Source organism: Aulonocara sp. 'chitande type north' Nkhata Bay, linkage group LG6 (genome assembly GCF_057382095.1).
Source record: "Aulonocara sp. 'chitande type north' Nkhata Bay isolate Kocher_YH1m ecotype deep benthic linkage group LG6, A_spYH_male_GT1.1, whole genome shotgun sequence".
NCBI classification, from domain to species: Eukaryota; Metazoa; Chordata; class Actinopteri; order Cichliformes; family Cichlidae; genus Aulonocara; species Aulonocara sp. 'chitande type north' Nkhata Bay.
In genome coordinates, this window is record NC_141349.1 from 1,832,776 (window position 1) to 1,846,378 (window position 13,603).

At 43.7% G+C, this 13,603-nt stretch overlaps 1 protein-coding gene across 1 annotated transcript; it reads right to left on the minus strand.

Annotated features, from left to right (window-relative positions):
- Window positions 1–3,280: 3,280 nt before the first annotated feature.
- Window positions 3,281–13,146, minus strand: tmx2b (thioredoxin-related transmembrane protein 2b). Its single transcript, XM_086294579.1, has 8 exons — window positions 12,833–13,146; window positions 10,143–10,203; window positions 9,032–9,145; window positions 6,694–6,770; window positions 6,488–6,594; window positions 6,333–6,398; window positions 6,128–6,257; window positions 3,281–5,415 (listed from the first exon to the last, which is right to left on the minus strand). The coding sequence occupies exons 1-8, from the start codon at window positions 13,019–13,021 to the stop codon at window positions 5,236–5,238; spliced, it is 924 nt and encodes a 307-aa protein (XP_086150705.1). The 5' UTR covers window positions 13,022–13,146; the 3' UTR covers window positions 3,281–5,235.
- Window positions 13,147–13,603: the final 457 nt, after the last annotated feature.

Consider the following 13,603-nt stretch of genomic DNA (forward strand, 5'->3'; position numbering starts at 1 on the left):
TTGGTAAATCAGGGTGGAAAATAAGTATTTGGTCAATAACAAAAATACAACTCAATACTTTGTAACATAACCTTTGTTGGCAATAACAGAGATCAAACGTTTACTATAGGTCTTTACCAGGTTTGCACACACAGTAGCTGGTATTTTGGCCCATTCCTCCATGCAGATCTTCTCGAGAGCAGTGATGTTTTGGGGCTGTCGCCGAGCAACACGGACTTTCAACTCCCGCCACAGATTTTCTATGGGGTTGAGGTCTGGAGACTGGCTAGGCCACTCCAGGACTTTCAAATGCTTCTTACGGAGCCACTCCTTTGTTGCCCGGGCGGTGTGTTTTGGATCATTGTCATGTTAGAAGACCCAGCCTCGTTTCATCTTCAAAGTTCTCACTGATGGAAGGAGGTTTTGGCTCAAAATCTCACGATACATGGCCCCATTCATTCTGTCCTTAACACGGATCAGTCGTCCTGTCCCCTTGGCAGAAAAACAGCCCCATAGCATGATGTTTCCACCCCCATGCTTCACAGTAGGTATGGTGTTCTTGGGATGCAACTCAGTGTTCTTCTTCCTCCAAACACGACAAGTTGAGTTTATACCAAAAAGTTCTACTTTGGTTTCATCTGACCACATGACATTCTCCCAATCCTCTGCTGTATCATCCATGTGCTCTCTGGCAAACTTCAGACGGGCCTGGACATGCACTGGCTTCAGCAGCGGAACACGTCTGGCACTGCGGGATTTGATTCCCTGCCGTTGTAGTGTGTTACTGATGGTGACCTTTGTTACTTTGGTCCCAGCTCTCTGCAGGTCATTCACCAGGTCCCCCCGTGTGGTTCTGGGATCTTTGCTCACCGTTCTCATGATCATTTTGACCCCACGGGATGAGATCTTGCGTGGAGCCCCAGATCGAGGGAGATTATCAGTGGTCTTGTATGTCTTCCATTTTCTGATGATTGCTCCCACAGTTGATTTTTTCACACCAAGCTGCTTGCCTATTGTAGATTCACTCTTCCCAGTCTGGTGCAGGTCTACAATACTTTTCCTGGTGTCCTTCGAAAGCTCTTTGGTCTTGGCCATGGCGGAGTTTGGAGTCTGACTGTTTGAGGCTGTGGACAGGTGTCTTTTATACAGATGATGAGTTCAAACAGGTGCCATTCATACAGGTAACGAGTGGGGGACAGAAAAGCTTCTTACAGAAGACGTTACAGGTCTGTGAGAGCCAGAGATTTTCCTTGTTTGAGGTGACCAAATACTTATTTTCCACCCTGATTTACAAATAAATTCTTTACAAATCCTACCATGTGGATTCATGGATTTTTTTTTCACATTCTGTCTCTCACAGTTGAAGTGTACCTCTGGTGCAAATTACTGACCTCTGTCATCATTTTAAGTGGGGGAACTTGCACAAGCGGTGGCTGACTAAATACTTTTTTGCCCCACTGTACATCCCAGTGATAGTTGGTGTTTTCTGCAGGTGCTTCATTGGAGCTGTTAGCTACTGTACGTAGGAAATGAGGTTAGTGAGCTGCTCTCATACCAGAACGTTAAAGTTGCAGAACAAACAGGTGAACATGGATCACTACGAGTTCATCACTGAGACCAAGAACTTTCATACCTGAATTCTGAGAAGGTTCTCAGTCATCCAGCTCATTGTAGTCCAATGAGCTGGGAAAGGAAAGCGTTTTTTTAAGTGTCCCTGACCAAGTTTCATCCAAGAAGCTTCTTCAGCACTAAGAGTAATTGGTGGGAGTGTCCCCAAGAGGGTCATGGACCCCCTATTGATCCTCCTCTGCCTCATCACATGAGCCGAGGTGTGAAAACAGGTGTGGGTCACAATCAGGTCAGGTTTTGAGCGAACCCAGGTTTTTAAAGTACAAGCAGTGACATCCTCCTTTATCAAATCCAACAGTGTGGCCTGATAGAGGGAAGGAGGCGACCAAAGGAAGTAGCAGATGAGCAGTAACTGTGTGAACACGTCTGACGTTTTTATCTACATGGTGACGCTTCATTTGCTGTCTTGGAAGCAAAAACAAAACTGCTCTCTGCTCCTGGAAGCTGGGTTTGGTCAGCCAACTGTCAGCAGTTTGAACCAAAGATGTGTTGCATTCAAGTCAGTAATGTTGAAACTGGATTTATTCTGAACACAGGACAAGTACCATCAGATTTGATCCATTATGCAGTCCCACCTAGAAAGCATCTGATTGGTATGAGTTTGCTTTTGCAGCATAATGATCCCAAACACAAAAGTATATCTGAATAGAAAAACACACATTACAGCAGGACCTGGACATTAAGCAGTGTGGGATCAGCTTGACAAAGAACAGAAGATCGCCATTCAAAGAGCTTTGAAGAAATGACAGAAAGCTGCCTCACAGGTTTTAGCCTTGAACAATAAATGTGGTAACATCATTTGAAGGCATGGCGTACATTTTCATTGATCAATTCTAAAATCTACTCTAACCAGAATTTCAGCAGAATTAACTTCAGCTTATTGTGCAGCCCTCCAAAACTGTCCTTTCTCATTTTGCCCCATTAGAAATTGCCCTCGCCTGACGTCGCCCACACTGTAGAGCAGCGGTCCCCAAACTTTTTTGCACCACGGACCGGTTTATGCCCGACAATATTTCCACGGACCGGCCTTCAAGGTGTCGCGGATAAATACAACAAAATAAAACCAGTACCAGTACCGACAAAAAGATTTACTCATAACACACGTAAAAGACCCAGGAAAACCGAGTTAACGATAAAAACGATAACAAAATAACACTGAAAACCGATAAAACCCTGAAAACCACACATTTCACACCTGAGCCTCAACTCTCGCGGCCCGGTACCAAACGACTCACGGACCGGTGCCGGTCCGAGGCCTGGGGACCGCTGCTGTAGAGGTCACCCCACTAAAACATGATCCACTAGCTAATCGTTAGGAATGACACATTGTATATCCAAACCTTTATATCTTTGCAAGAGAATATGTATGTATACCTGCAACAAGCGCGGTTTGTGAACAGATTTTTTAAATCCAGGGAACTTATAAAATCAAAAAGACGGCAACTCGGCCCAAACTAGCTGAAAAAGTTCAATATGAGTCTTTCTAATGGACATAGTTAATTGGTTTAGCTCATTCATCTTCTACAAGCTTAGCTGGCTATAGTCATTTCACCACAGATGAAACATCTGCAGATAATTGGGCTACACAAAGACCCTGGCACAGAGTCGTCACATGTCACTGTGAGGGTGGTGACCAAAGTCTGAGCTAAAAGGAAGGAGGACGACAGCATCACAGCGCTTCATGTTGTCTTTACTGCATGAACAGCAAACAGGCCAGACTTTTCTGAATGAAATGTAACACGCCACAGAGGTTAGACATGGTCAACATGAATAATAAACCAAACCGGTTTTGTAACAACAGGTTAAATCAGGAACAAACATCTGTAAAACTACAGTGTGCTTACTGAATGTAAAAAAGGAAAAACGTGTCAGAAAATTGGTTCACTATGTAACAAATAACAGTTCTGATCATCAATATTCAAAAGGTTTGTAACAAAGACATGAATGCAGCGATGCCAGTGACCCAGATGATCCTCAGGCTGTGGAAACACGCTCGTTTTATCTCCATGGAGTCCAGGGGTCAGCCAATCAATGTGCAGGACACATCTGCCATCATCTGGGTAAGGAGCGCAGAGGCTCCTGGATCCACCAGCTGTGTTTCCATCATGCACACTCTGTTAGTCACTGTGTGCAGTTTCTCAACCCGGGGCTCAACACCCCGGCTGGGACCTGTAGATATGAAGTTTGTGGACAAGATGGATATAATCCAGTTTCCTCATGGATGAGACTGACCAAACAGTGACTCCCCCTCCATGGAGCATCCCAATTATTGGATTGTTGTTATTAGATATACTTTTTTTTAGAAAAGAAAATGTATTTGAGGGTCTCCACAGATTTATCACATGGCTCTTTATCATTTATCAGAATGTTTAAGTCATCAATTACACGTTAAGGCAGAAACCGAAGCCTTCTCTGTTTGAAAGCAAAATGATGGGTGGATAAAACACAGCAGGGTTTAGAAACCTACATTCAATGGCAACTACACACAAATACCACAATGAAGAAGGAAGAAAGAAATGAAACTCCTGTTGAACGAACCCCAAACTTCGGCCTGACTCACTGCTACTTTCTTTGCAGTGGTTGAATCATCAGCTACTTATAGTCTACAGCAGCTCACTGCTCAGGTCAGCGTCTGCAGTGAGCTGTGTTCGTGTGCACCGCCCCGTGTCCTGGCGTTGGAGCAGCAAACAGTGCTGCCACACTGCTGCATGGTTCTTAGGGGGTTACTGCAGTTCACACAGATTCAATGCCTCATTTTCAGGTTTCTGCACGAGCAGGAACCAAGCACAGCCGAGAAGCCTGGAACTGCTTCACTGATCCCAAGCCAGCAATTATTTGATGTATTATTTAGTCTATTAGATTAAAATGTAAACTTGCACATGCATGTAGTCAAGTTTAAGAAAAAAGTCCTTTGCATTTAGAGTTTTACGAAGTCAAACTAAAAACAAAGGTGGGCTCGTCAGGTAGGGAGTTACACCTGAACGTGTTTTACACCATCTGTTAAAGGCAACTGCAGAACACGGGTCATACACAGCAGACTGGAGACCAGGTGAGAAACTGGGGGGAAGCGTAGGATCACTGAATCACCGCTACTTTAAATCAACCTGACTACTAAGTGCTGCCAGTCAGGGCCTGTAAGGTGTGTCCAAAGAAAGAAACAGCTGACTGGGAGCTGCACACAGTCACGGTCAGCAGGTAAAAACACTCAAAGAAGAAAACACGACAGAAGCTGATGGAATGTGTGTGACGAAGCTGCTAAATGGTCCACATCAGTAACTAACTAACTGCATTTAAATTATTAAAGATTAAAATAAGTCATTAGTAGCATAAAACATGTTCTGCTCCTGTGTTGGACGTCTCCATCATCAGCCCCCACCAGCCAAGCTCCTCCACCAAAGAGTGACCTCAGGTCCTCTTCACACAACTGGGATGGTTTACTGCAGTTTGCTTTGATACTCTGCTAAATTACATATTAGGGACATTCAGGGAAAGGGGCGGGGCCTGATTCACAAGTAAACAGAACACTCTGAAGAGGAGCATGAAGACAAAGGTGGAGGAGGAGCTAGCTGACCCACAGTGGACCCACAGATTCCATTAACAAGTCCAGTGTGAGTAATACAAATGGTCCTATTTGTCCTTCTTGGATTCAGACTCCACCCCCTGGGCTTCAACTCCCTGCTGCTCTGGCTCCTCCTCCTCGGGCACTGGGGGGAACTGGGATTGGCTGACCTTGTCTCCTCTGGTCTTGCTGAGCTTCTTGGACTTCTGGTAGAGTTCGTTCAGGTTGAACTCTCGGATGATGTTCTCCTGATGGAAACAAGCATGCAAAGTCTTAAATATAAAGACTCTAAGTGTCAAGTATATGGATCAGGAGGGGAACAGCTGACACTATAACTGGTGTGCAAGTTTCTGGAGCTCACAGCTCTGCCTAAGCTCTGCCTTTCCCCTCAGCCCAACCAGTCAAGCCTGACCCTGGTTAGAATGAAGGGATCTTCCTGTTAAAGGGGAGTTTTTCCTCTCCACTGTGGCCAGGTGCTTACTCACAGAGGACTGTGTTAATATTGGGCTTCTGTCACTTATTGAACATAATTACAACAACTCAATTTTTAATTTCAGTCTGAAGTTTTTAAAGAAACATGTTTCTTATCCCATGTCAACCCTGCAAAGAAGAAGATACAAAGTTACTTTCTCATGCACAGATGTAAATATTTGTAAAACATAAATGTTCTGATTAACACCGCTTACCTTCAGCATTTCAGATATTTCCTTATTTTCTATAATTGGAGTAAATGTAAATAGGATTCTGTGTAACAATCGCACACTGATGGAACAAACGGTGACCCCAGGGTCAGACGACGCACTGCGAACTTGTTTTCTCTTTTTTAGATTACTTCGCACGTTTTAACGGACAAACAGGAGGCCACAGTGCCATGCGACCAAGTCCAGGTGTTACTGAGAAAAAGAACATCTTTGATATTACAGGTGTTCACCTTTAGCACACCAGCAGCAGCAGTCTCACCTCAGTGAAGCTCCATGACACAGCCCTGCCCTTCTTGTCCACCTGAGGGCGCCGCATAACTTCCTTCCCTCCTTGGAACAGCACCAATGATGGAAGCTGCTTGGAGAGTGGAGATGCTGACACCTTGTACCTGCAGAACAGGGAGTGCTCATATGTATGTGGGGAGCCAAACGTCACCGAGAAAACTGATTTAAAAGGGTCTTACTTTTTGGAAACCTCTCCATAGCGTCCAATGTCCACTTTGCCAAACTTTAGGCCAGCACAGTTATACCTATTCCACAGAACAGAAGGCACTGAAGTTACTCCTGAACGCAGATGAAGACACGCCACGATTTCACCAGAGGACGGTCTCAGCCTTACTTGAGAGAGAGATCAGCGTACACAGAAGCGAAGGACTGGCACTCTGGAGACCAGTTGGCAAAAAACTCGACGATCCACGTCACACGGCCGTCTCTCGCCAGTTCATCCTGCGCACACACGGTAAACACACACTTTAAAACAACTGGACGTAAGTGTGTTTCACCAACAACCAAACCTCTACCACCAACTCTTCCACTTGTACTCACATCAATAGTTTTGTCACTGAAGTATTTGATGTACTCGGGTCCCATGTACAGAGGAGGCTTACAGGTCATCAAAAACACTGAAACACACAGAAGATCACAGCATCTCACACTCAGTCTGCTGCTTTTTCAGCTGACTCCAGTGAACTGCTCTCAGCAGGATCTCACATATTAGTGAACTTACTGTGTCTTTGTATGTTAACATATTATTTCCCTTGTCTGAGGGAACGTCAGCCCACTAAGCATCCAATGAAACACACCTTATTTTCTTATATCTCCAGTTTTCAGTGTAACTCACTTCCAGCTTCTCGTTTCAGATTTCTATGACTGATCGTAGCACACTAAACATCAACTCATGACAACTCTAAAGGCCTTTGATCCGTTAATTCATCACAATCTTAGAATGGACAACTGGACAAGTAGATGACGTTCAAACTCCGACCCCTCTGTCTCGATCCCTTGCTCTGCTGTTTTAACCGGTTTGAGCCTGTGACTCTTTCTTCTTTGGAGGATGTGGTCGGCCACCTGAGGCCCTCCGGTTCTCCAAATGATCCTGTCCCACCACAGCTTTTTCAGGAGATGTTTCCTAGCATAGGCCAGGCTGTTCTCACTGTTATATACAGCAGATGTGGTGTAGTCCCTGCTCATTTCAAGCATGCATCAGTACAACCCCTGCTTAAGAAACCTGCCCTGGACCACACTGTGTTGGCTAACTTCAGGCCTCTCTCCAAGTTGTCTTTTATGTCTAAAATCTTAGAGAAAATTGTACACTGCCAACTGATGGATTTTTAAATGAGAACGGTTTCTTAGTCTTCCAGTCAGGTTTTAAAAACTTTCATAGCACGGAGTCAGCACTCTTAAAGGTTTTTACTGATATCCTCTGGTAATCATGTTGTTCTTGTCCTCCTTGACCTAACAGCTGCCTTTGACACTGTAGACCACAACATTTTGCTGTCTCGCTTCACCATCTTGCAGGCATTCGTGGTACTGCCTTGAAATGACATCTATCTTTGTGACAGAACTTTTAGTGTTAACTTTTTAAGGTTGAGTCCTTCTCTGCCGCTCTTCAGCTTGGGGTCCCACAGGGCTCAATTTTAGGGCCTCTGCTTTTTTCATTATATTTACAGCCCCTGGGAACCATCCTCAGAAGGCACGGATTATCCTTCCACTGCTATGCTGACGACTGTCAGATTTATCTGCCTCTGAAGCAGAACGATGCCTTCTCTATTAAACCACTTTATCAAATCTTGGATGTTCCTAAACTTTCTAAGATGTAATTCAAGCAAAAGAGAGGTGATTGTGTTTGGTCCCAGTGGACCTTGTGAACCCTCCACTATTGACCCCTGGCAGAGTACTTTAAACCTGTCAAGTCCAGTTTTTATCATTTAAGGTGTTTGGCAAAGGTAAGACTATTTTATCCAGGCCGCATTTTGAAACAGTAATGCGTGCTTTTACTTCATCTCGTTTGCATTACTGTAATGTGCTGTATTGTGGAGTTAGTCGGCGTCTTCTCTCTCATCTGCAGCTGAACTGGTAAAAGAGAGCACATGACTCCCATCCTCGCCTCACTCCATTGGCTGCCTGTATATCTTAGAGTTCATTTTAAAACTCTGTTTTCAAATGGTTAAACGGTCTTGCCCCACCTTACCTCTCTGAGCTTCTGCATCCTTACTCCCCCCCAGGTTTCTCAGGTCAGCTGACAAGCTGCTCCTGGAGGTACCCAGGTCCAAGAGGAAGCTCAGAGGGGGCGGGGCCTTCTCTGCAGCACATTAGAGAGGCCCCTTCACTGTCCACTTTTAAAACGCGTCTTAAAACCCATTTTTACTCCTTGGCTCATGACAAGGAGTAAAAATGATTTTATTGTTTTAAATGTAATTCTAATTCTCATTTTATATTATTTTACTTTTTGCTATTTGTGCTAATTTTATTCATTTAAATATCATTTTAATTATCATCTTATTTTTATATTTTTATCCTTTTATATATATTTTTTTTAACTTACTGAAAATATCATTTCTGGCATGTCAGGTGTACAGCACTTAGTGTTCAGCTGGGGAGTTGTTCTGAAAGTGCTATATAAAGAAATTGCTTGCTTACTGTTGCATATATACATGTTTGCACTCTCTAAGGCCCGTGGCACTTGTACTGTTTTTTTTATCCTACTGCGGTAACAAACTCCTTTGCGGGATGAACAAATGGTCTTTAGCCTTCTCTCTCCTGTAGTTTGTTTGGCCCTGTTCTTCCTGTTAACGTGGAGTTCTCCCCACCAACAGTCTCAGTGATCCTGTGGGACCAGACGGTTTCTGTGAGGTGCTACTGTCTAAACAATGAGCTGACAGACCTATGCAGAGCGTCAGGTAGAGCAGCCCCATCCTGATGTCCAGTCTGAAGAACAGGATCACATTGGCCACTTTGCTGAACAGGATGATGTTGCCCACATGTTGCTCCACAGTTACTGACACAAACAACACAGAGACACTTTCATGTTTTAGTCAATGCTTTAAAACAGATTAGCAGCAGATAATAAACAGCCCTAATCAATGATGAACACTTGGGCTGTTCGATATAACGATATATATCGGATGACGATATAAAACGTTTGAGTCTGAGGTTTATTTTTTAGCACCTGGCGGCTCTTTTTGCTTCTCATCCGTAAACACTCTGCATACTGTTTCACGTCATTCAGTTTATTTTGAAAAGTCTCAACAGGATCTTGAGCTTTATTGTGAAAGGTTTATGTGGAACATAAACAAGCGGACACACGATGCTGTTACCGTCGTTGTTGCTAACGACAACGCATAAAAACAGGCGCTTGTCCGTCCGTAGTGTGGTTCTATTAAATATAAGAGAAAGAGAGAACTTGAAGAAATTAATAATAACTACAGGGACATCAGAACCATGAACAAATATTGCTGTAAACAGTTTATTTTGCGACAGCATGAAACAAATGACAGCGTAAAATGAAACGACAGATGTTTTTATATCGTCATCCGATATATATCGTTACATCGAACAGCCCTAGGCTTTTCCCCGCAGCACGCCGTGTAATAAATACAAAGAAAATGGCGCCGTTACAACTTATGACTAAAAATGTATCGTTTCATGCATCGATTAAAACACTCGACTCCAGCTACATGACGCCCAGCTGGAAACACTTCCTGCAAGTCGAGCTGCCCGAGATTCACAGAACTTACAGAAAATGTTAAATGTTTGTGATTTATATCGTTATCGGGGCGATGGGATATGAGATTGTGGTCATATCGCACAGCCCTGATGAACGCGGTGATGCAACATCTTTCAAATTCACTACTAAATGTGAAACAGAGCTCTGTAACGGGCTGAATCTTGAGGAATTCACTGAACAGCCAATTTAAAAGCCTCCTGACAGAGAACATCACAGAGCGCTGGATAGCACACAACTCATCCACACTATGAAAAAGACATTTACTCACTCGCCCGGCGGTTCTTCATCATCACGATGGCACTGAGGAACATGAGGATCTCCACCTCTCTCTGAGAACACAAACATGGCCTTTGTTACTCTGCCGTCTCTGCTCCACTCGCACAGCCTCTACAGCTCTGACACGATTTGCTAACACAGCTTTTCCCATTTGACTGGTTGTTGTTTACACCTTTGTTACTCAGCTGATTTCAGAAACAAACAAAACTGTGAGATGAGCAGAGAGAACACTAAGATGATTTTCATTTTAGCTCTGAACAGATTTTAAAGCCCTGTTCTGATACTTGCACAGGTGCTGTATCTCTTCTGTCAAAACAGCAACTGCAAATAAAGCACCACATCTGCCAAATAAGTCATTTACAGTGATGTACACCAGTCAGACTGTGAGGAAACAAAAGCATGAACACTTGTTTCTAATTCCAATTTGGACACATTGTTCTCATAGATGTGAAACACAGGATTGCATGAGGCCAGACCATCAGTACAAACAGTTGTGCCCAAGTACAAGTTACTCAGATATGTCACCACTAGGGCTGGGCTATATCGTACCGTTCACGGTAATACCGGTGCAATGTTGGGCAACGATAGGAAAATGAAACATGGCGATAGAATATGGGTAAAACGCGCATGCGCAGTGCCTTTGTTTTCATACGCACATGGCGGGGACGCAGAATGAGAAGAGCGAAAGTGGATCGTTGAATGAAACCATGAACCTGAACTGGTTTGTAAAAATGCTGCAGCTTCACTGGTGTGGAACTGGTTTAGCTTTCGTCCATCAGATACACAACAAAGCACTATTTTTGGTAGCGCATGCTAGCGGGCCGTCGCTATTACCGTGCTGTTTGGAAAATACGGCGCACTTAAAATCAATCCTTTGATTTTTCTGAAAGTCGACAGAGCCCCTTATAATCCCGTGTGCCTTATGTATGAACTCTGGTTGTGTTTACTGACCTCGAAACGATTTTATGTGCACGGCGCTCGAAAATCTGTCAAATGTTTCAGTACGACTTTGCTGAGCTACGAAGCCGCACCGCTTGATGGATTGTGGGAGCGTTACGGCTATCGTAGGCGGAGCCTCGCGGAGTGATACGTGCTGTGCTTCAACATAATGTTACCGTATTGTGTGTGTATAACCTCTTTTTAAGTTTTGTGGATATTATACATGGTGATGCTGAGGATGTGTCGGCCAGTTTCCACTGGAAATGCCTTTTGGTTAAACTGTCAGCGAGGAGTTTGCACTGTTACGTTTTTATATAACTTTAATGCAGATAAAAAACAGCTGCTTGTTTAAGTGAAAATACATTGATGGTTTTTGCACTAATAAAGTTGTGGAGTTGTAAAGTATTTTGTCTCGTCTCAATTATATCGTCAGTTATATCGTTATCGCAAATTTTCAAATGTATATCGTGATAAATATTTTTGGTCATATCGCCCTGCTCTAGTCACAGTCTACATCTACAAGAAGACCAATCTGTCTCCCACAAACGAGAGGAAACAGTCCAGAAACCAGCAGGGCTCAAGCCTCATGACCTGGAAACTGCTAGAACACCAGTGTCTGTCTTTGCTGTGGAGGGGCTTCACCCTCTCCACAGAAAGCTCCACTCAATTTTGCAGCTTCCCATTTGGACAAGCCGAAGGCTTCTTGAGAAAGGTCTTGTGCCCGGACATGATGAAGATTGAGCTCTTTGGCTATATTAACAAGACTCATGTTTGGAGGAGTCAAGTTGAGGGAAACCTAAGAACACCGTAGCAACTGTCAGGCATGGCGGCAGTAGCATCACGCTCTAGGGCTGTTGCTGCCAGTGGTACTGGTACCCTGCACAATGTGGATGGAATAATGAAGACAGAGGAGAAGGACTACATGCAAATTCTTCAACTTCACCTCAGATCAGTGGCTAGATGGTTGAAACTTAGAAGCAATATGATGTTCTACCAGGATGAGGAACCCAGGAACATCACAACTGGTTCTGCAGACTAATGTTAAGTTTGACCTCTGACCCCAATTTGTGGACTATGCCTGGGCTAAGAAACAAACCAATTTAAATGAATTCTTCCAGTTTCGTAAAGAAAAGTGGTCAAATATCCAGACTAGATTATGCCAGAAGCTCATTAACCAAGTGTCTGGTTGGGGTGCAACTTTGTAAGACACATATATTCTTTTTTTTTTAAAGTCACTAGAGATCTATGCAGTACACCAAAGAACAGCTTAAAGAACCATTAAAAGCCCAACTTCACCACAACATTCATGAGTGTATATAAACTGTAAGAGCTCTAACGGGACATTAAATTCGGTTCCATTTGGCTTTTATTATTATTACAACAACAACCCTCATTCTGTGATACCCCGATTTTGCCTCCCCTCCTGCAACCTTCAGGACCAACACAGTAACACTGACACCCCATGTTCATTCTTGTATTTTAACAGACCTTCATTGATATGCCGTAAGCAATAAAACACATTAATCAACAGCGGAAAACTACAAATGAATCGTTTTCACTTGTGTATCTTAGTCAACAAGTCCAGGAACATCAATGAGTTGCTTTTTGGCCGCTGTTTGGCCTGACAGCTAAAGTCATCTGGCCCTCGTTACCACAGCCTGTGCATTGGTCCAGCATTCACTGACCGGCTAGCTGCTAACACATTCGGGAAAACGACCAGACTTTCTGGCTTTTTCTACGGACCCAGTCGAAGTCGCAGGAGTTGCCGTCTTCTCGCTGTGTGGCCAGACGGTCACAGATGCCGGGCGTCTTGCGGACAGCTAGAAATGCTACAGACATGAAGAGAGATGCTACGTAATATGGCTTCAGCAGCCACTTGTACACCTGCGGTAGATGGTACAGAAAAGCGAATAATGGCGTCAACAAAGCCATCTTGAAGCTAACTGTCGTACAACAACTAACCCGGGAAATAAACCCCGCAAAGACGGAGGTCAGCAGTGCTAAACCGTTAGCTTAGTATAAATGGCTCTGCGCTAGCAGAGCAACGTGAAGGGGGTCGGAACCACAGCTTCCGACATAGATGTTAAAAATAAAAGCATTGAATTTTATATTGTGGATCGTTACTTTTGGATTCAACCTTTTTGTATATCTTTGTAGTCATTTAATGGAAAAAATAACGGTGCGATAGATATTTAAACGCACTGCCGCTGTTTCTAGGCCTAAAATGACTCATGTCGCCTTTTAATTTGAAGCTGGCAGGACTAACGTCCTGTGTAAGTGTAAGCTGGAAGATGCTGCACGTTCAGTTTTATGGAGCACGAGCAAAAATTGTGTTTCACGTTTTTGTGCGCGTGCGATTCTTTTGTTTACAGCTGTGAATTATCTAAGTTTTTTTGTTTGTTTGTTTTTTGTGTGAGTTATCTAAGTTCTGTACTCATTATTACGTCAGTAGATAGCGCTCACAGGCTCAACGCATGCGCAACTCAGAAATAAATGACCTGGGCACGATGATGT